The sequence below is a fragment of the Myxocyprinus asiaticus genome, chromosome 35 (assembly GCF_019703515.2).
Source record: "Myxocyprinus asiaticus isolate MX2 ecotype Aquarium Trade chromosome 35, UBuf_Myxa_2, whole genome shotgun sequence".
In the NCBI taxonomy this organism is placed as follows: domain Eukaryota; kingdom Metazoa; phylum Chordata; class Actinopteri; order Cypriniformes; family Catostomidae; genus Myxocyprinus; species Myxocyprinus asiaticus.
The window spans coordinates 33967210-33990562 of NC_059378.1; the positions used below are offsets into that span (position 1 = coordinate 33967210).

Here is a 23353-nt window from a genome sequence, read left to right on the forward strand (position 1 = left end):
GTCGTATAATATCTTGCCATTTCGCCATCTTGTATGAATTATTACAAGTTGTCATAATACAGTGTTGTACGCACCGGTCACATATGCTACTTTTATGACACTTTTGGGTGCTTTAAGCTGAAAATTGAGTTACTATTTACTGCCATTCTATTGAAAAGATACCCCACGATATTCATTTAAAAATCTCCTTTCGTGTTCTGCATGAGAAAGAAAGCCACACAACATTTTCGTTTTGGGTGAACTATTCCTTTAAAATAGTGAAGGCAAACGATGATTAAAAAAAGGGAAAACCTCCAGTTGAAAGACAAAATGGCGACCAGTTCCAGCCTTACACATTCCCATATACATTCATGTATATTTTAATCTAAAATCTTTATGTTGATGAAACAAACAACCACTCTTTAACACCTGGCTGGCCAAACAATGAATTGCAACAACAACGCAATTTTTGTGTCTTCTACATTCAAGACAGTTTTGAGGCACGAAATGACCCAATACCCAGGAATGTGACAATAACATTACTTCTGCATGGCTGTTCTCTAAAGACTCCACCCTCACCTGCAGCCTCTCAATGATGTTCCTGTAATCTTTTGAAGTTGTAAGCGTTGAATCTCTTCTGGAGGCATTGCGAGCCGAAATCCTCCAATTGAGGATGGTCTTCTGAACCACATTGTTGGACTTCACAAACAGGTTGTTTACTTGGCTGTCCAGATCTACAGGGATGGCTATCGCTCTGCTCTTAGCTATTAAAAACAGAGAAAAAAAAAAAATCTATTACATGCCCACTTTACTAATATTGTTATTATTTGCTTTGTGCCCCAATGATTAGTGTTTGGATGCAGGTTTTTATTCAACAACATATAGCAATGTGTGTATGGAAAGGTAAATAGGGATGCTATCATTTGGAGCTGTAACAACATGCATTTTTCACTAAGAGTGGACTACTACTTTGTTGATCACTGGGTTTAACTCAATCTGCATGCACAAAAGAACTCAAGGTTATCTTTAAGAGCATGAGCAAAAAACTATTTTAAAGACTTGTACTGTTATATAACGTATGAAATACATAAAGGCTTATACAATCATTAAAGAGCACAGCAGAATAAGAAATTAGAATGCATTAAGAATGTTTAAGTACAGACACATGCTGTGCTGCAATGTGAATTAGGGATGTGCATTTTTGTAGCGAGTTCCATTTGCGCTATTGTTTCATTGGTCTATGTACTGTACATGTGCGCCATATGGACGTCTTTTGCTGTTGCAATGTGTATCGCTGTTTTTGAGGACACAATATGTCAAGTTAAAATACTTACGATGGCAAGGAAAAGTATGTGAACCCTATGGAATTACCTGCATTTTGTCTTAAATAAGCTTCATAAGCCCGCTATACACTGTAGGATTTTTACAGTCCTTTAAGATTGCTACTTGTCAGACTGTACGATATGAATGCATTGATATCGCCATGGCACACTGTGCAACATTATGCCAGACTGTACGATACACATCGTAGCCGACTGTCGTCCCAATCGCCCCTATCAGTGAACGTGACTCACGTTACGGGAGCGCTGCAGAACAGAAGCAAAACGGTGAGATTTGTCCGCCACGGAGGAGCATTTTTTTTTTCTCTGAAAGTCAGGACATCAGCATTTCCATTGCTCCAATACCACTCCATCATGAGCATAGGTTAACATATAAAAAGATAGATTTTGTCAAATAGGCCTTTAATAAGACAGCTTGATCACAAATACAGAAAATTACAGATGCTGCGAATGAACACGAGTGTTGGAGGTAGCCTACAGTAATAATTAGTTACCACAAGCAAAGATTCATTGTGGAAATAAAAAGACTTGTGGCCCGAAAAATGTCAAACTTCTCCGTTCACATTGGGGAAAACAAAAAAGGTGGGTTATAGTACGTCTTTCTCCTCTTAGTAACCTATCGGCCATGCAAAATTTCGAAAATTCATATAGGCTGATAATATATTGCGCTTGCAAATCCCTATGGATAATGCACAAACACGACATAGATTTCTATAATTGTATCCAACTGTACCTGCTGATTTGGATTAAAATGTCCCATAAATACGTATCAATATAAATTGTTCAAACCTTTTTTTTATATATAAAATTGGAGTGGTGTGAATCTTAAGTAGTTTACAGACGTTTAAAGTACATTTCTTAAAAGCAAAATAGTAATTAAAATAAAGTTGTAAAGACAATGCATGACAAATGTGAAAAAAAAAACGTGTTAAGAAACATGTTAAATGTGTTATTTATTTTCATTTTGTAAGCTCTGTATTTATTTAATTCAGGGAATAATGCTTTCAAATTGCTGAAGTGTTACACTTTTCACCAAGTATTTTCTGCTTATTTATTTATTTATTAAAACTTTTATATAAAATGAAAAGAAGAAAAACATTCGAAGAGCTTGAGTAGAGTGATAACTGGGCACAAATGTTGCTGTGGTGGTGCACATGCGGAGCAGGCTTCTTTCCAAGTGAATTGGGGTGCAAGAGAGGTGCAGACTTTCTCATCTGGCTGTTGCAATAGCAGTCACACTATACGAATGCGATGCTAAATTTCGGACACTGCCAGAACTTCGTCGGAGTCCACAGATCATCGCAAAGGCTATTAATCAGCCGCTGGTGAACATGTCACACTGAACATTGTAAGATTGTCGATTTTGCCCTACAACGACAGAAATCCTTTAGGATTCCCGAAATTTGTCTCAGACAGCAGAATCATGACCAAAAGTTTATCAAGATATACTACAGAATAATGTCAGGGTGGCTGTGCGCCAGCTAAAGCTCAGAAATTGGGTGATGCAGCAGGACAACAACCCTAAACATCGAAGTAAATCCACTACAGAATGGCTTCAAAAAAAGAAAATCCACTTTTTGGAGTGGACCAGTCAGAGCCCAGACCTTAACCCAATAGAGATGCTGTGGAATTCACACCAGACAACCTAAGAATATGTCTGAGCTGAAGCAATTCTGTAAGGAAGAATAGTCCAAAATTCCTTCTGGACGTTGTGCAGGTCTAATCCGCAACTACCTCAAACGCTTGGTTGAGGTTATTGCTGCCAAAGGAGGATCGACAAGTTGTTAAACCAAGGGTTCACTTACTTTTTCATCAGCACTGGGAATGTTTAATTGGATGTGTTCAACAGACATGAAATATTATATCTGTTTGTGTTTTGTTAGCTTAAGCACAATGTTATTTTTCTATACTTGTGACTTTGATGAAGATGAGATCACATTTTATGAACAATAAATGCAGAATTCCAGCTAATTCCGAAGGGTTCACATACATTTTCTTGCCACCGTAAAAAGCACATCTGTGCTATTTTATGGCATCACTTGAGCTCCATGTATGCAGCAACACATCCTGTGTGAGTGCCCCCTAGTTATCTCCAAAGTGTTAAGAGCATTTGCTGCACTGGACTGTAAGTCCAGTACAATGACCATGTACAGTTGCTAACTTAAACAACAATGGTCAAATACTCACCCACATCAGACAAAACCTTGATACAGCTCTCTACTGAGGCTTTCTGAGCAGGGACGAGCCAGTTACAGTGATAAACTCTAAAAACCCCCTGAAGAAGTTGAACAAACACAGGCTGCCGGGTCTAGAGACAAAAGGTTGGAAATGGATGGAGGGCGATTATAAGATGGAGAAAACAGGAGAATAGGGAGAAAAACAAGAAATTTCAAATTATTAATTGTGAAGAGGTCAAGACAGAAAAGAATCTTCTCTGACAGACATTTTCTAAATGTTCCTAGATGTTGGTTGGATTTTTAAGACTGTCAAATGTAGAGAACATCTGTATAAAATTCTTTGGTTCTAAATATGTTGAAACAATGAAGAACAATGGTCCATTTAAGACAATGCAATGGGTTCAATACAAGTTAAGCTCCAACAGCATTTGTGGTATGCTGTTGATTACAACAGACAATATTTTGATTCACTGAAAGTCTATGTAGCAAGCCATTTTGAGGATTTAAAAGCAGAAATGTGCAGACTGTATTTCTGCTAAAGCACTTTTAGTTCTTCCGTACATACAAGTGCAATTTGAGCTGTAAATGCCACTGTTCTAGGCAGATGAACTTCTGGTTATTCATTACCGATGTACTGCGAGTGGATGTTTTTCTAGTAAACAGTTCTTTTCTGGTATCCTTGCATGTACAGTGCGAAAGTTGTAGGCATTGTATGATCATGACACGAGTTGAAAGACGATTTAACTTTGCAGACAAGGTTAGAAAAAAGTGATTTTATTTACACTATAGTCTCATGCTAACCCATATAATGTTAAATACTTTTGAAACAATATTTATTCATTTAGTCATAAACTTCCATTATAAGTGCATTACTGTACACAAACTGCTCGCTGGGTCAAAATAATTTTCTGTGGTAATCGACATGTCAAAGATGCTATCTTTCTATTAAATCTCTGAAAAATAATTCACCCAACTTTCTGCACATTTCTTTAATTTTATTGTAGGTAAAGGTTAAAAGGTTCTGGTCTAAAGTTTAGAGTACACTGTAAAAAAAAAAAATCAATTACGATAGAATTAGCAACTTCAGTGATAAACTATCTACTAGACATTCACATTTTACCACCAACACAGCGGGTGAGAACCCAATATAAACTTAAAAGCAAAATGTGTATAACTAAAAGGAAGGGTGACATCTTTACCATGCTACATTTGTGAAACTGGCTGAAACACTGTCTAGACAACTAGTCTAGTAAGACAGAGGGGCTTCATTGCGAATAATAAAAAGAATCATCTCAGTGTGATCTGATTTCCCACTAAAACAGGCTTACTAGAGTAGTGTCTAACCGATACTACGTCACCACATTCCATGTGCAACCACAGTGAAGTGATTACAAAGAGGTACCTCAGTTATTTTGCCTAAAATGGAGGCCTGTCACAACAAAGAGAGATGTGAGAGATGAGAGAAGAAAGTTGTCATGAAGCAACACTTCCAGGAAAGAATGAGCAGGGTTGAGGGTCTACACACAACACACAACACTCAAAAACAATAGATTAATCGAGAACAGGTCAATCTACCGTAGATTCAGTCTGCACATACACTGGCCAAACCAACCTATACACAATTCTGATATACAGCAGACAATATATGTAAAACATATACATGATTTTTACTGATATAAAAATAGGAAAATATGTGTGCATATATGCAACATATAATGCATTTCAAAATATTACAAAAGTTTTTGTTTATACAGTATATTGGAATTTAAATATGAAAACATATATGTTGTAAAATGTACTTGTATTAAATTCCAATATTTATTTGTAACATAAAATAGGCATGTTGGTAATATTATGAAATATGTTGCATATATGCACAAATACAATTACAATTATTAGAATTCTGACAGCACCTTGAATTCTGATTAAGATCATGGAACCTTACTCAAGATTTTAATTTTTATTTTTTATTATTATTATTCATTTTTATTTCAAGCTTTACCATTCTGACTATAATGTACTATTATATAGGTAATTCTCAGGAACTACTGTATGTGTCTACAAAACTTGCTAGTGATTTAATTTACAGGGCTTAGTCACAATATTTGATATTGAAGTCTAATGCAAAATAACTTTTTACGTTTAAATGTTTTTCATTGGAATATAAGCCAATTTGTATGTCCCCGTTCATCACTATTTCATTTTAAAGTGTTACATAGAATTTAATAAAGTAAATTCTTCCTAAATAACTATTTTATTGAAATGAAAATATCATAATTTCCCTGTTTGTGTAGTTTATTTTTCAAAACGATTTATGCATCTTCTGAGAACATGCTGTGTCATTTCCCACTTTTAAAAGAAATGGTCTTTCTGGCATCATGGTCAGTGAAAATATTTCTTAGCCCATGGTCAAAACTGAAGTGTATGTTACAGTCCTCAGCAGTATTTCATTATGTTTACACTTCATTATGTTTCCATTTTATTATGTTTCATTATGTCTAAATTTACACATTGGGCACATAAAGCCCAATCGATCAACAGTTATGGGAATTAAATTATGGTGATCAACTTTTAACAGAAAAAAAAAAATTGGCACAACAAAAGAAAAAACTAAAATTTTCTAGCATAAATAGCAGCGTTTCCTGAAAATGATACAGGTACCATTATGAGCTGCAAACAAAGAACAAAATGCTACAAACTTTATCAAAACATGCCCACCATATGTTTGTTTATAGCCTAAAGCCCAGACTGCTACGAAGTCTGTTTTGACAAGAATGGCATGCCTAGGATCGCTACCAAAAGATACAGTATGGCTCACGTGGTTTATTCTTTCTGCGGGTAAAGATGCCCAAATAAATTCAATAGCTACAGTATAGGCGCGGGGAGCAAAATTCAGTACATTTATATGTGCATGTTATAATTGAGCTTCAATGAGTTTTGCATATCTTTGCAGTTGGTGGTCAAAAATGATTTGAAACAAAGGAAAGAATAAAACAAATCGTTTTTTAATTTGTCCAATACAATATGTAAATCAGCCAAAACGCAGAACACTCACTCACACACACACACACAAATGCGGGGGTAAGACCATAACACACTCATAACGCCACTCGCTCACACACACACACACACACACACAGAAATAAATGGGTGAGAATAACAGTACGCAGAACACAACACAACACACACAAACACTCAAGCACGCACTCACGCACACACACACACAGAACAAAGACTGAGTCTTATTCAGTTTTGATGTTTGAAATAAATGACTTAACAAAATTTCAGGTTTGACTGTAAGCATGAGACATTATTGTAAAAACTGACACTTCAAATAATAGTTTGATAATGTCTAAATGCTGTATATATTTAAATGCATAACGTGTGGTAAAATTTAGAATTACTACACAGTACATGGCTGCATAGAAAACTGCATCCATCTACTTTTACTATTATTCGCATAATTATTCTCATGATTTTCAAGTCATGTTATTTTTCTTTTTTCACCTGATGGCAGCAGAATTTTTTTCATGTTTCATATTAAAAGGAGTTTAGGTTTTTACTGTTTTGATGTTAAATAAATGTGCTAATTAGCATATGCCATTGAGTGCTAAAATCGAGAAATTTTAAATTAAATACGATTTTTATTTTTTATTATTTATTTTTTTACATAAAATCCCAAAATAAGGGCATCATTTTATTGTTTTTACTTCACGGAAGTTGAAATGTTATAATTTCTTAAAAGAAAAAAAGAAAAAAAAGAAAGTAACAACACCTCTTCTGTGTCCAGTCAAAAATTACCGCGAACAGCAAAGCAAGCGGCCCTATTTGAACAGAACAGGAGGGTTAAGAATGTTCAGCCCCTTCAGCTGCAACATGAATGCGTCCCCCTCATATGCATCAAAAAGTACATTCTTACAATTCTGCATGATATTTCTGCCTGGTTTGTGTTGTGTTCGACTTAACATACGCTGCGTATAACCTGCGTATGTCTTTTGGAGCATGTGCACAACACCGAGGCCAATTTTGCTTCAATTAACGTGCATACATGCTGGATGAAGCCGAGCTACAATTGCATTATACAGGTCTGTTAGTTCAATTTCACAAAAACTGGACTGGTCAGATTTCAGTCAGACTAAAGTGTTTGCATGACATTTAAAAAAGAAAAGTTATTGTTGTTGTCCATCTGAAACTGAACTTTTAAAATACATGTGAACATATTAAATGTGACAACAAACAAAACACCATTATTTCTTTACCACTGAAATGTTTCAGGTTCATTACCACTGCCAAGTCAGACGGACCATATGGAAAGACAGGCCACTCATGAGCATTGTTACCACAACCTCAAATGGAAGGAAATCAAGTTTTCCAAGAAAAACTGGTAACACTTTACAATAAGGTTCAATTTGTTAACATTAGTTAACAACATTAGTTAACATGAACTAACAATTAGCAATACTAATTAAGCATTTATTAATCTTAATGTAAATTTCAACATTTAAGAATACATTTTTAAAATCAAAAGTTGTATTTGTTAACATCAGTTAATGCAACATGAACTAACACTGAACAACTGTATTTTTATTAACTAACATTAACAAAGATTAATAAATAGTGTAACATATATATTGTTAATTGTTATTTTATTATACCTAATGCATTAACTAATGTTAACGAATGGAACCTTATTGTAAGTGTTACCGAAAAACTAAACTAAAATTGAAACTCCCACAACCATGTGCATTATCTGAGGCAAGATCAGCCCCTGCTGTGTTATTGGAGTTGCGAAATTGAGAGGTGGGAAGTGGGTGCTTATGTGCAAGACCATGAGAGAAGAGAGTTCTTGGAAAGCTCTGGCCAGTACGTCAGTCCCCAGTGGTTTGACTGTTTCTTTAGAAACTCGTGAATATGATGAAACAGTCTAGATGTCTACAGATCCTACAGGCCCGACAGAGGGTAACAGCAGGTGAGAGGTGGGGGTAGAGGAGGGGAGGGGCATTTACAGATACTTACGTACATATGACGCGCCACCTAGGCAAGGAAGGGGTAAAAAGGGTTAAGATATTATCTGGAAGGTTGATTTTTCTATGTATCAAAAAATGAAGCAACATGACTGCACCAATTTTCAAAGAAAGAAAGATAACAATTTATTTATTTCAAAGAAATCAAACCTCTGTAGAAACTGAAGATGATAATGGGCAACACTGCAATTTGAAACTGACAGTTGTATCTTGTCTTTGGTATCAAAGCAAACTGTTTTCAGAAGAGTAGGGCTGGGCGATATAACTTGACAATATTTGATATATCTCTATATTTTTGTATTCACTCTGAAATGTCTTTTTTTTTTTAAATCAGAAAAACCATCATTTTAGCCAAAAAAGCCAATATAGATAAGCAGATTTAAATATGTTTAAAGATCTAAAATAAATGTAAATAATAATAAAATTCCGTGAACATTTGTGAGTCATGACACAAACCAATAATTAATTCCAAGTTTTAATTGTTTCACTGATGCTAACATTTTGAACTTAGTAACACAAACAAATAGGCCCGTCACAATTATTAAATAATCATCTGATGTTGTTTATTTATTTATTTATTTATTTTTTCTCCCCAATTCCCAATGCGCTTCAAGTCCTCGTGGTGGCGACAATCCGGGTGGCGGAGGACGAATCTCAGTTGCCTCAGCGTCTGAGACCGTCAATCTGCGCATCTTTTCAGGTGGCTTGTTGAGCGCATTACCGCGGAGACGTAGGGCGTGTGGAGGCTTCACACTATTCTCCACAGCATCCACGCACAACTCACCATGCGCCCCACCAAGAGCGAGAACCACAAATTATAGCGACCACAAGGAGGTTATCCCATGTGACTCTACCCTTCTGTGACGAGGAGGAGGGTGGGGCCAGGCCGTGAGTGCGCACAGCCGGCCCCCAATCAGGCTAATCAGCCGAGGAGAGGGATAAGCCTGAGCTGGATGCAGCAGTTCAAGAGAGAGAGAGACAGACACGCTGCTGCCGTGTGTGTTTATGTTTGTGTCTTAAGTTTTCATTAAACATTATTTTAACTGTTCAGCCAGTTCCCGCCTCCTCCTTGCCCATTTTAAACCCTGTTACATTGGTGCCGAAACCCGGGAAGGAGGAGGGATGCGCTGTCGTGAAGTCCTCGCCACTGCTGTCCACCCAAAGGAGCAGCCGCAACCGTCCGTCAAGGGATGCGGAGGAACAGCCGCCGTCCGCGAGGGGAGGAGGGGCTCGCTTACGGCCGCCTGGAGCGGTGGAGCCGCTACCAGGGGTGGAGGGGCTCGCTACTGGCCACCAGAACGCGGAGGGGCGTTCCATCAGCCAGGGGTCCGAGGACTCGCTCCGGTCCACCCGGGGAGAAGCGGCTGTCGTCCACCAGAGGTTGGAGGAGTGGTCGAGGACCAGGCGACGGCGTGTCTGGGAACCGGCGAGCAATTTCTCTCACTGTCGCGCCGCCATGCCCTTTCCCTCTCCTCTTTTCCCTCCCAGGCCTTAAAAGGCGGGGAAAGCCTGCCGGCAGGTGCAGCCAGAAGGGAAACCCACAACTGCAGCAGCCGGCAGTGACAAAATGATAAATAATAAAAATAAACAAATTATTTGATACCTATTCCGAGTCCCGATGTTTTTGTACATGTTAAAAAAACTTGTTGGCGACAGTTTAATATATTCAAATATTTTCCAGGACAAATAATTATTTCCCAGGACATTTAGGTATTTTTATAATTTTTCATGACTTTTCCAAGACGCGTGGGAACCCTGTACTACTCTTGAGTATTAAAATTAATAGCAAATACTTCATAAATATTAGATTTATCGGCAAGCCCTTCGGCAGCGAATGTAGTGTTGTGTTGGGGTCATTACCTGTAAACTAGTGCTCTGGTCAGAGAAAGGGGAGCTGAAAAATGTCGTCACAATACTCATCACGGTTTCAGTCACATAGCGTTCTAATGTCGTGTCAGCATGGTTGCGGTCGCTTGTATTGTTGCAGACCTATGTGCAATATATCCAAAAAAAAAAAAAAAAAAAAAAAAAAAGAGAGAGAATTATTGTGGTTTTGAGTCATTTGCATTAGTAAGCACAGTCAGAACATGCACTGAATCACTCTTTCCATGCACCAAGAAAGGAGTCAGCATACATTTAGACAAAACATTCATAGCCTTCATTTACAACCCATATCAGACTGCAAATAGTGAATCACAGCCACTTGACTAAAAACAAAGCCTACAGTCTATCAACAACAATTCAATGATGTTAGTGGCATACAGCAGCTTGAAAGCGATGTTCGTTATTGGTACTTTTAGGTACTTTACACCTAAATGGTTCATTGGGGTTGAAAAAAAAAATCCCAGAATCAGCTTCCATTACCCTGCAGATGTCGACCAGGAAGTTCTCAAAGAGCTTCCACATGTGATTGCTGGTGTAGATCTCCTTCATTTCGACCTCAGTGTCCACATAGCAGTGGTTCAGGAAGTTGATGTAGGCAATTTTCACCTAATAAAAGAAAAGCACACATTCAAGAAGGAAGATTAGTGCTACATTAGATACATAGATTAACTTAATGATACAAATGATATAGGTGCACAGAAGAAAGAGAAAGAGTTCTTTTTTTTTTTCTTTTTCTACATTAAGAGCAAGTTCAATAGTAAGTGCACTTAGTGTGGACTGGTTATGTGCTTGCGGAACAGATGTGTTTTCAGCTGGTTACTGAATGTTGAGATGGTATCAGCAGATCATGTGAAGGTTGGAAGCTCATTCGACCACAGAGTAACAGAGAAAGTGAACGATCGTGAAATAGACTTTGAGCCTCTTTCTGATGGGACTACTAGGTGCCGCTTATTCATAGACCACAGAGAACAATTTGGAGCATAGACCTGTAGAAGGGAACTGAAGTAAGTGGGTATGGTTCAGTGGTTGTCCTGAAGGTCAGAGTCAAAGCCATGAATTTGATGCAGGCAGCTACACAGTGGAGTGACATGAGCCCTTCTTGGATGATTGAAAACCAGACACGCTGCTGCATTCTGGATCATCTGCAGTGGCTTAATTGCGTTAGCTGGTAGGTCAGCCAACAAAGCATTACAGTAGTCCAGTCTTTCAATGACCAGAGCTTGGACCAGGAGCTGTGCAGCATATTCAGACAGAAAAGGTCTAATTTTCCTGATGTTGTAGAGCACAAATCTACAAGATTGGGCAGTAGATGAGATGTGGGTGGTAAAATTAAGCTGCTCATCTACCACCACTCCCAGGTTCCGAGCTGTTCTGGTTGGTGTTCGTGTATTTGAACCAAGATGAATAGGGAGGTTGTGGTCAACAGATGGGTTGGCTTGGATCACGAGGAATTCTCGTGAGGACTTCATCCAGGCCGAAATGTCCGAGAGGCAGGCAGAGATACGAGCTGAGACCGTAGGGTCATCAGGTTGGAACGACAGGCAGAGCTGCGTATCATCTGCATAGCAGTGGTAGGAAAAGCCATGTGCCTTAATGATCAGTCCGAGTGATGTTATGTACTTCGAGAAGAGGAGGGATCCAAGCAACTAAAACTATTTTGTTTCCTGGCAGACTGATAAAAACCTGTGCACCCCCGACTCCTCAAAGTTACTTTGGGCAATCTGAAGTGCTGGAAGTGCTTTCCAGTTTTGTGTGCAATATGCATCATATGGTCAGTAAACGGACTGAGGATGGTCTGTGGCTATGCAGTCTGTAACTAATGCAACAAATTTCTACACATTCATTTTTTTTAAATCATTCTTATCGTAAAGACTGAGGACCTCTGGATCTGAAGACCACTAACCTCAGGGATGCAGTCTTGATGCGTTACCACACGGACAATATCGTCTAGCGGCAGCAGAGAGTTGCACTTGATCTCAGTGTAGACGTTTTTGCCCTCGGTGCAGACAGCAAGCAGCTCCACCAGGTGGATGTGGTACATGAGAGGGCTGTTCTCATCCATCCGGTCACGCTCCGACCGCATCATCTGGACCAGAGTCTGGAATGAGGCGCGGTCATTATAAAAGACCAACACCTCTTCCCCAGAGTTCACCAACTGCAAAAAGATACACCAGAACAGAGATGGCAGATCAATTTAACAATAAATCACAGAAAAAAATATAAATAAATAATACAAAGTCGCACAAAGTCTAAATGTTATTTCACCACCCACCTCGGCCATTACAATATCTTGGCATTTCTTAATAAATTTGTTCTCAGCTTTGACGATCGTCTGTAGGAATTTCAGGTACTGCACGTGTCTGCCATGGCTCTCTATGCAGTGGACAAAGTGCTGCACCACACGCTCATTCATCTCACTGCAGAGCTGAAAATTGTTCATGAATATGTGTTGCATGGTTACGGCCTCCAGTATCTACAACAGACAAAAAAAAAGCATCAGTTACTGTAGCTTTGGTGTGGATTTGTTTTTGTCATTTATTCTCTATACACTTTTGTCAGTAGATGGCATATTTAATTAGATGCAAAAAGAGAGGCTGTGGGGGACGATTAGCCCATTGTTACATCAATAAACAAATATGAGATCTCAGTTATTCTTGTCATGATGTTATGATGATTACTTATGAATCCTCATGATCTAGAGTTTGTCTTTTGTGTGGCAATATGGAAACTGAAAGAATGTCAGTCAGTCTCAATGCCCTCTGAGTACAGGAAACTAAAGCAGAATAGATTCACAGGTTTGTCATTGACTCTAAAATGGAAAGCTCACCCCAGGATTCAGGAACAGGTTAATGTGTTTGTGGAGCAGGGCTTGGTTCTGCTGATTGCCAGCACAGAAGTTCTGAAGAAACTCATGTGCCAGTTTCATGATCTCTTGCATTCGTACATCTTCACCCTATAATGAACATGAATATAACTGCTCATTATCACAGACAAACTTCAAAACATTTTCTTCGATTAGGAGATTACATATATGTACCTGCTAATATTTCAGAAGTATGCCTTAGTCTCAAATATAAATCAGTAAAACATTTCTCACACTTAAAGCATGCCTGGAAATAGAGCACCTTCGCATTTGGACACAATCCATTTAGCAAATCAGGGCCCTTTTTCACAAAGAGTTTTGTCTTACCACTAAGGCTTTGTTCACACTGCAGGAAAAATATATATTTTTTCTGTTCAAATTGCACTTTATATGTGCACAGATCAGATTTTTTTCTGTTCAGACTGCAGTCACTTTTGTTAGCACATCCACACTAGTTGTCATATTAATGATGCAAATTTGCGTATGTTCACCATACGTGAGAGTTTAGCGATGGATGTTTTCGTGAGGGCAGTATCCAAATATGAACACATTTGTCACAGACAACGACTTAAAAATGAAAGGGGTGGCATATGCATTGTAGCAGCTTGGGTTTACAACTGTAACATTTTAGCCACCTATTGTCCTGTATTTTAGCAGGCAGCAAAAATTCCCGTATTGAAGGCTATGTATCCCATATTGAAGCATAAATGGGTCGGACAGTGAGACTCTTGAAGAGGACCCATGTCCTGTGCTGAAGCGCTCCAAACACTCGATTCTACAGCGTGGCCATCATTTTCCCTTCTAAGTGCCCTGTGAAGGCATCATTTATGCAGTTTGAGACACAGTACATTAATTCTCGTTGCAACACCTGACGAAATAACCCGTTGCTCACAACGAATGATGAAAAAAAACACATGAAATCCAATCTGAGCATTCAGACAAAGCCGCTTTTATAAAGATCTGCTTAAAATCAGATTCCAAACCACCTACTAATGTGGTTTGGATCAGGCTAGTAAAAATTAGATTTTTTTATGTTTTTGTCCTGTTATGACTACAAAAACCTGATTTGAGTCAGACAGGCCAAAAAAATCCGATTTTTTCTGCCTGTGTGAACATAGCCTAAGAGTTCGCCAAAGAGTTCCTAGCTAAAAGTTTCTGCTTAAAACCTATTCACAAAACTGTGAGTAATGTTACTTAGGAATGGGGGTCTTAAGGTAAAGGCGAAGTTGATCTCATTGCTATGGATGATGTCACATTCTATGAACGTGCTTTCTTAAAATTGTCAGACAGGGAACCGCTATTTGTTGGCAAATTCATTATATGACAGATATACTCCCTGCTCTCTCTCTACAACGAATCTGATGACAAATTGCAGTTCATTTTCAATTTATATTTTAATTGAAAGGTTTTAAAATAATAAAATGTCTATATTTATATGCAAAGCTAAAAAATGGTCAGTTACCAATTTACATTAGGATGTGAGAATCATGTTTGAAAGTTGTCATGTTTTTCAATTGACGAACACATACTCATCCTGTGTTGGTAATAATACGAAAGTGCGTCCAGTCTACTGTATCAACTACACTGTATCACACTTCCCAATACATCTGCGCTTCACAGTTACATTTTGCCTGTGGCCAGGGAGCACAGAATTGTCAAAACCTTTATCTCCGGTGTAACTGGGTTGTTTCAGTTCGTGGGAGAGGTAATTGCACTCCTAACTAAGCTTACACTAATGACAACAGCCTCAAGATTCAGGCGATACCTTTTTAATGGGCAATGTCATTATAATATTCTAAAACATTGGCTCGACTGCGACATGAAGTGATGACAACAGAAATGCTTTGTATTGATTGTGATTAACACTTAGGGAAGTCCTATAGGAGTCCTACAACACAATTTTTACGTTGTCGTGGGTTTAGGAGCTACATTCAGCTTTAAAAAGCTGCATGAATTACTCTTAAATGAAAAATGATCGAGTCCTAAAATTAGAAGTGACACGCCCATAAGCTTTAAGAGATGTTCCTAAATTTCAGAGTTAGGAGCTACTTTTAGCCTTATGATTTTTTGTGAACACTGGCCCCGAACCTTATCATATGCATACATTCATGGGGCTGGGATAAGTGTAATACAATAATACAACAGCTCTGGGATTAGAATTAAACAATGTGCCTGGAAGTAGATACCAAATACAACAGGCCTTAAATTAGAGTAAAATAAAAACCAGGCCTGCGGTTAAAGTAACAACAGTAATAGAGTAAATTTGGGATTAGAGTAAGACACTAATATAACAGGACTGTGATTATAGTAAACAGTAAAATAATAGGATTAGGGTTACAGTACCACATTGATATAATGGGACTGGGATAAGAGCCCCACACTAATAGGGCTGGTATTATTCATCTGCCAAATGAATAAAAGATTACAGTACCAAACTAATAAAATATGACTGATATTAGAGGAGGAGGGCGGGGCCGGGCCGTGAGTGCGCACCAATCGGGCTAATCAGCTGAGGAGAGGGATTAAGCCGAGCCGGATGTGGCAGTTCGAGAGAGAGCCAGCCACACGCAGCTGCTTTGTGTGTTTATATTTATGTCTTTTTAAGTTTTCATTAAACATTATTTTGACTGTTCAGACGGTTCCCGCCTCCTCCTTGCCCATCTTAATCCTGTTACACAAAGTAATATAATAGAGTCAGAATCAGAATCAGAATGAGCTTTATTGCCAAGTATGCTTACACATACAAGGAATTTGTCTTGGTGACAGGAGCTTCCAGTGTACAACAATACAAAAACAATACAAAAACAGCAGCAAGACATAGATAATAATAAAAAATAAAAACAAATTATACACATATGTACAGACACACACATACACATGGGTAGTGCAAATCTAATACAATCTGTTATGTACAGTGCAAATGTTTTTGTTTTTTGTTTTTCAGAGGAATGAAATGGCAGAAGAGGTTGGATGTGTTCGATAAATATAAGAAAGACTAAACTGTGTATTGCACATAGTTATTGCTCAATGGGGCAATTTAACTGTTCATGAGATGGATAGCCTGAGGGAAAAAACTGTTCCTGTGCCTGACGGTTCTGGTGCTCAGAGCTCTGAAGCATCGGCCAGAAGGCAACAGTTCAAAAAGGTAGTGGGCAGGGTGAGTGGGGTCCAGAGTGATTTTTCCAGCCTTTTTCCTCACTCTGGAAGTGTATAGTTCTTGAAGGGGGGGCAGGGGGCAACCAATAATCCTCTCAGCAGTCCGAACTGTCCTCTGTAGTCTTCTGATATCTGATTTCGTAGCTGAACCAAACCAGACAGTTATTGAAGTGCAGAGGACAGACTCAATGACTGCTGAGTAGAACTGTATCAGCAGCGCCTGTGGCAGGTTGAATTTCCTCAGCTGGCAAAGGAAGTACAACCTCTGCTGGGCCTTTTTCACAATGGAGTCAATGTGGGTCTCCCACTTCAGGTCCTGTGAGATGGTAGTGCCCAGGAACCTGAATGACTCCACAGTGCTGTTTAGAATGGTGAGGGGGGTCAGTGTTGAGGTGTTCCTCCTAAAGTCCACAATCATCTCCACCGTTTTGAGCATGTTCAACTCAAGGTTGTTTTGACTGCACCAGACAGCCAGCTGTTCAACCTCCCTTCTGTATGCAGACTCATCGTTATCTCAGATGAGGCCGATGACAGTGGTGTCATCTGCAAACTTCAGGAGCTTGACAGAGGGGTCCTTGGCGATGCAGTCATTGGTGTAGAGGGAGAAGAGTAGTGGGGAGAGCACACATCCCTGGGGGGCACCAGTACTGATTGTACAGGTGCTGGAAGTGAGTTTCCCCTGTCTCACAAACTGCTGCCTGTCCGTCAGAAAGCTGGTAATCCACTGACAGATAGACATGGGAACAGAGAGTTGGTGTAATTTATTCTGGAGTATAGCTGGGATGATGGTGTTGAAAGCCGAACTGAAGTCCACAAAAAGGATCCTTGCATATGTCCCTGGTCTGTCCAGATGTTGCAGGATATGATGCAATCCCATGTTGACTGCATCATCCATAGACCTGTTTGCTCGATAAGCAAATTGAAGGGGATCTAGAAAGGGTCCAGTGATGTTCTTCAGGTGGGCCAACACCAGTCTCTCAAATGATTTCATGACCACAGACCACAGATGATGAACCAGTCATTAAGTCCTGTGAATTTTGGTTTCTTTGGGATGGGGATGATAGTGGAATGTTTGAAGCAGCATGGGACTTCACACTGCTCCAGTGATCTATTGAAGATCTGTGTGTAGATGGGGGCCAGCTGGTTAGCACAGGATCTAAGACATGCAGGTGAAACGCCATCTGGGCCCTGTGCTTTCCTTATCCTTTGTTGTCAAAAGACGCAGCTCACATCATCTTCACAGATCTTAAGTGCAGGTTGAGTAGCAGGAGGGGGGGTTGCAGGAGGTGTTGGTGTTTGTGTGAAGTGAAGGTCAGAGTGGGTGTGGGGTGTGAGACTGGCCCTTTCAAATCTACAGTAGAAGACATTCAGGTCATCATCCAGTTTTTGGTCCTCCACAGGGTTGGGGGCAGAAGTCCTGTAATTCGTAAGTTGTTTCATGCCACTCCACACTGATGCAGGGTCGTTAGCTGAAAACTTGTTTTTCAGCTTCTCAGAGTATCTTCTTTTAGCTACTCTGATTCCCTTATTCAGTGTGTTCCTGGCCTGATTGTACAAGACTTTATCCCCAACTCTGTAAGCATCCTCTTTGGCCTGACGAAGCTGCCTGAGTTCTGATGTAAACCATGGTTTGTCATTTTTAAATGTTAAATAAGTCCTAGTAGGAATGCACATATCCTCACAAAAACTGATATATGATGTAACAGTATCTGTGAGCTCGTCCAGATTGGTGTCTGCAGCCTCAAAAACACTCCAATCAGTGCAGTCAAAGCAGGCTTGTAGTTCCAGTTCTGCTTCGTTGGTCCATCATTTTACAGTCCTTAATACAGGTTTAGCAGATTTTAATTTCTGTCTGTAGGTTGGAAGATGATGAACCAGACAGTGATCAGATAGTCCCAAAGCTGCTCTAGGAACAGAGCGATATGCATTCTTTATTGTTGTGTAGCAATGATCCAGTATATTTCTGTCTCTGGTTGGGCATATAATGTGCTGTTTGTATTTGGGCAGTTCATGTGTGAGGTTTGCTTTGTTAAAATCCCCAAGAATAATAGGATAGGGATTACAATACTACACTAATATAACAGGACTGGTATTGAAGTACCAGAGCAATATAATAGGACAGGGATTACAGTACCACACTAATATAATAAGACTGGGACTAGAGTAAGACACTAATATAATAGGCCTAGGATTGGAGAACTGCACTAATATAATATGGCTGGGATTAGAGTACCAAACTACTAGGACTGGGACTAGAGTAAAACACTAATATAACAGGACTTGGATTAGAGTAGCACACTAATATAATAGGACTGGGATTATAGTTCAACACTAATATAACAGGACTGGGATTAGAGTACCATACTAATATAAAAGGACTGGGATTGGAGTACCACAGTAATACTGTATAACTGGACTGGGATTAAAGTTCCATATTAATATAATAGGACTGGTATTATAGTACCAGTGTAATATAACAGGACAGGGATTACAATACCACACTAATATAATAAGACTGGTATTAGAGTACCAGAGTAATATATTAGGACAGGGATTACAATACCACACTAATACAATAGCACTGGGACTAGAGTAAAACACTAATAAAACTACACTGGGATTAAAGTTCCATACTAATATAATAGGACTGGGATTAGAGTAGCACACTTATATTACAGGACTGGAATTATAGTACAACAGTAATATAACAGGACTGGGATTATACTCTAAACCCAGTCCTGTTAAATTAGTGTGATACTCTAATTCCAATCCATTTATATTAATGTGGTATTATAATTCCAGTCCCATCATAATAGTGTGGCATTCTAATCCCACAATTATATCAGTGTGATACCCTAAACCCAGTCCAATGAGTATGGTACTCTAATCGCAGTCCTATTACTGTATATTAGTATGGTACTTTAATCCCAGTCCAGTTATATATATATTAGTGTGGTACTCTAATTCTAGTCCAGTTATATTAGTGCACTGAAATAATACGACTGGGATTAGAGTACCACACTAATATAACAGGACTGGGATTAAAGTACCACATTATTAAGATAGCAATGGGATTAGAGTACTCATACTCATATAACAGAATAGTAAAAAACAGTAGATCACAGAAACTGCACCTTCTCATAAGGGATTTGCAGCAGCTCAAGCACCACTGAATGAGCTCCCATGTTCCTCAGCAACCTCTGCTGCTGTTTCTTACTTTTCTTCCCAGACGGTCCTTCCTGTACACATAGTTTACTGAGACGCAGGAGAATCTAGAAGAGAGAGAGAAGAGAAAATATAGTAAGTGAACACTCTTCATAAAAGAAGAGCAAACTGCAACTGCTGACACATCTAAATGTCCTGTTTCTCTGAAGGCTGTGGTTCTTACATGTCAATTACCCGAAGTGCTCAGCACAAAGACCACCAACCCTGTCACTATTTCCTCCAGTCGTGCACTTCAGCACTGGCTAATTACATCTACTTCAGACAAGGATGCTACATCAACTAATTCAGACATGAGCAGCGACATTATAAAACTGAGTGTGCATATACTTTACCTCCTTCACGTCTCTATAATTGTCACTGAAATTTCCGTCTGCCTTTTTTTTGTCCGAACAAGATTCCTTCTACAAAACAAGCAAACAAACAAAGGCTATGTATGAGGCAAATATTACCAAATGAACAGTATGATTCAGTAATCAGTCATTCTCAAATATAGGTTAATATAGGTTCCACCTAGCTACAAAGATTCAAAGTATATAAACGTGTATACACTGATGAGTCAAAACATAATGACCACATGCCTAATATGCTGTTGGTCTGCTGTGTGCTGTCAAAAAAGCACCGTCCCACCGAGACATGGACTCTACAAGACCCCTGAACATGTCCTGTGGTATCTGGCACTAAGACATTAGCAGCAGATCCTTCAATTCCTGAAAGTTGCGAGGTGGAGAAGCAGTGGATCGGACTTGGTACAGTACATCCCACAGATGCTCAATCGGATTAAGATCTGGAGAATTTGGAGGCCAGGGCAACACCTTCAACTCTTCATCATGTTCCTCAAACCATTCCCGAACAATGTGCGAAGTGTGGCAGGGTGCATTGTCCTGCTGAAAGAGGCCACTGCCATCATGGAATATCACTGCCATGAAAGGGTGTACCTGGACTGCAACGATGTTTAGGTAGGTCGCACGTGTCATATTGACATCCACGTGAATGGCCGGACCCAGGGTTTCCCAGCAAAACATTGCCCAGAGCATCACACTCCCTCCACCGGCTTGCTGTCTTCCCACAGTGCATCCTGGTGCCATCACTTCCCCAGGTAAACGGCGCACATGTACACTGCCGTCCATGTAATGTAAAAGAAAACAAGACTCTTCGGACCAGACGACCTTCTTCCACTGCTCCAAGGTCCAGTTCCGACGCTCTCGTGCCCATTGTAGGTGTTTTCAATGGTGGACAGGGGTCATCATGGGCACTCTGATTGGTCTGCGGCTATGCAACCCCATACGCAGCAGGACACATTCCTCCCGTAACCATCATTACAATTTTCTGTGACTTGTGCCACAGTAGACCTTCTGTCGGTTCAGACCAGACAGGACAGCCTTCGTTGTCCTCGTGCATCGATGAGCCTTGGGCACTAACAACCTGTCGCCGGACTTTGGTTTGTCCCTCCTCGAACCACTGTCAGTATGTACATGCCACTGCTGACCAGGAGCACCCAACAAGCCTTGCCGTTTCAGAGATGCTCTGACCCAGTCTTCTGGCCATAACAATTTGGCCCTTGTCAAAGCCGCTCAGGTCTTTACTCCTGCCCATTTCTCCTGCATTCAACACGTTGATTACGAGAACTGATTGTTTGCTTACCATCTAATCTACCCAGACCTTGACATGTGGCCTTGTTAGGAGATGATCAACATTATTCACTTCACCTGTGAGTGGTCATAATGTTTTGGCTCATCTGTATATAATATTTATTTAGTTATAATACATCTGAACCAGGTATTCTATTACTTCAGTCTTTTTCATTATGAGATTTCATTATTTGTAATTCAAGTTTCTCCCTTGACCAAACTTACAATTACATTCAGCACTTTAGAAACACTGACAGTTTAATGGCCTTTTATTATAAATATTGCTACCTTCTTTTTGTGGTCGGACTCTGAAGGAAGTCCATCCCCTGTGTCCATGCCTTCATCACCCTGTCTCTTGTACACCCAGAGCTCTGACTTTTCCACATTGGATCTCAGCTGATCAAGGTCTGATTTGATCTGCTTGTAGTTGTCGACGTCCTGACTGGTTACCAGAAGCTGGACCTATAAGGAAAAGAAGCACCAGTTAAAATACAGGCAATGTATGCATGACACTTCAACAAATAGAAGCTGATTAAAATTCTCCAAAGACCATTTCTTGTTTGCTGAGTTGTTTGACTAAACTGGCTAACAAGGCCACTCAACAGCAATTTCATTCAGGTAAATATGCTTTGTGCACACATGTTGTTTACCTGTTTGAAAGCCATGAGCACTTCCTGCCTCTGGCTGAAGTGTCTGAAGAGCAGATGCAGAGCTCCTGACACAAGTGGAGGATAGTCATGCATGGTGAGGTGCAGCAGAACCCTCAAAAATGTTCTGCCACCATGGTCATCAAGATCCAGTGGTGTGTTCTCCTCACTGAGTGGATAAAAATCGATACATAGTTACAGTAAAAACTCCTACACAACGAAAACTAAACTTTGAGACTGACAATCCTCACCTTCCACCAAAGATTCCTTCTGCTTGCTCTTCAATGTTCTCAAAATCCAGAGCTGTAAAACCAACAGAAATACTCACTTAATTTGAAGAATTATTAAGAACTCATGAGTGATAGGGATCAAGGCCAGTATGGAGACCCACCAGGGATATTGTTAGGCCCTTCTGCATTTGCTGCTGGAACGGCATCCGTTTGAGTATTGCTCTCGTCAAACTCACGTTTGAAGATACACAGCAAGCAGGAGATCCTGTAGTCCAGTCGTACATTCAGAATGAACTGAACATAAACACAAAAGAATTACAAATTGGTAAAGATGTAACAATTTAAAGCTACTTTATATGATCAGAATGACTATGGCAAGCAACATTTTCTCACAGAATTTTGCTAATTCAAATCCATATTGTTTTCCTTTCCTTGTATATTTCTAAAGAAACAAGAAATACAATAGAATCACCTGTAGGATCTCTATGATCTTCAGCTTGGTGTCCATGACCAGAATATCTTCCTTTTCTGGTTCTGTCTGAGTCTTGACCACATCACCATCTGGAGGTGTTGTGGTGGTTGTGGGTAAGAACCCTCCCCCTCTTAGCACCACCTGGGTCATCAGCTCCCCAACACCATGGATGGATCTCATTACATTGCTACCTGAGAGAAACATTAACAAGACATTTTTGAAACTCTGATGAAACAGATCTACCACATCTGGCTTCTTAAACATGTTTAACAGGTATAAAAATCCCTCAAAGTCATGTACGACAAACAAATTCAGACGTCCATTACTTTTAGACTCATCCCCCTTTTCCATTTTGTTGATGGGATAGATGGTGCTGACGTGAACACAGTCTAATATCGCCAACAGGATCTTGGTCAAACGCAACAGGTCACTGAAGTTGTAAAAGCCAAAGTAAATAAGGTTTCTGGCTAAATTCACAACCTTGAAACAAAAAGACAAACAAAACAGTTAGTCGTGTCTAAAATGGTTTCTTGCACTTCCACTTGTGGACAGGTGGCTTACCTCAAAAGTGAGTTTGTTTTTCTCTTTATTGGTGAAAGGAACATTTTGACACACCACATCCCTGAGGTAGTTCTCCACAAAGTCCATAGTGAGAGCAAAACGTTCCTTTATCTCATCTCTGCTGGTTCCATCGTTATCATAACTAAATCAACATAAAAGGACAACAT

General features: G+C 39.6%; 1 protein-coding gene across 5 annotated transcripts in view; it reads right to left on the reverse strand.

Annotated features, from left to right (window-relative positions):
• Nucleotides 1-23353, reverse strand: part of itpr1b (inositol 1,4,5-trisphosphate receptor, type 1b) — a 247427-nt gene that overhangs the window by 130183 nt on the left and 93891 nt on the right. For 4 of the 5 annotated variants that reach the window (XM_051673468.1, XM_051673467.1, XM_051673466.1 and 1 more), the window contains exons 22-37: nt 23187-23328; nt 22952-23105; nt 22626-22816; nt 22315-22447; nt 22175-22226; nt 21927-22092; nt 21565-21738; nt 19981-20049; nt 19558-19695; nt 13232-13357; nt 12677-12877; nt 12308-12559; nt 10885-11010; nt 10381-10509; nt 3507-3627; nt 559-743 (exon numbers count right to left, since the gene is read on the reverse strand). In XM_051673468.1, the coding sequence (XP_051529428.1) occupies nt 559-743; nt 3507-3627; nt 10381-10509; nt 10885-11010; nt 12308-12559; nt 12677-12877; nt 13232-13357; nt 19558-19695; nt 19981-20049; nt 21565-21738; nt 21927-22092; nt 22175-22226; nt 22315-22447; nt 22626-22816; nt 22952-23105; nt 23187-23328 (2359 nt within the window). Of the gene's footprint in view, nt 1-558; nt 744-3506; nt 3628-8512; nt 8531-10380; nt 10510-10884; nt 11011-12307; nt 12560-12676; nt 12878-13231; nt 13358-19557; nt 19696-19980; nt 20050-21564; nt 21739-21926; nt 22093-22174; nt 22227-22314; nt 22448-22625; nt 22817-22951; nt 23106-23186; nt 23329-23353 lie in introns of all 5 variants that reach the window. The other variant, XM_051673465.1, reaches the window with a different exon arrangement.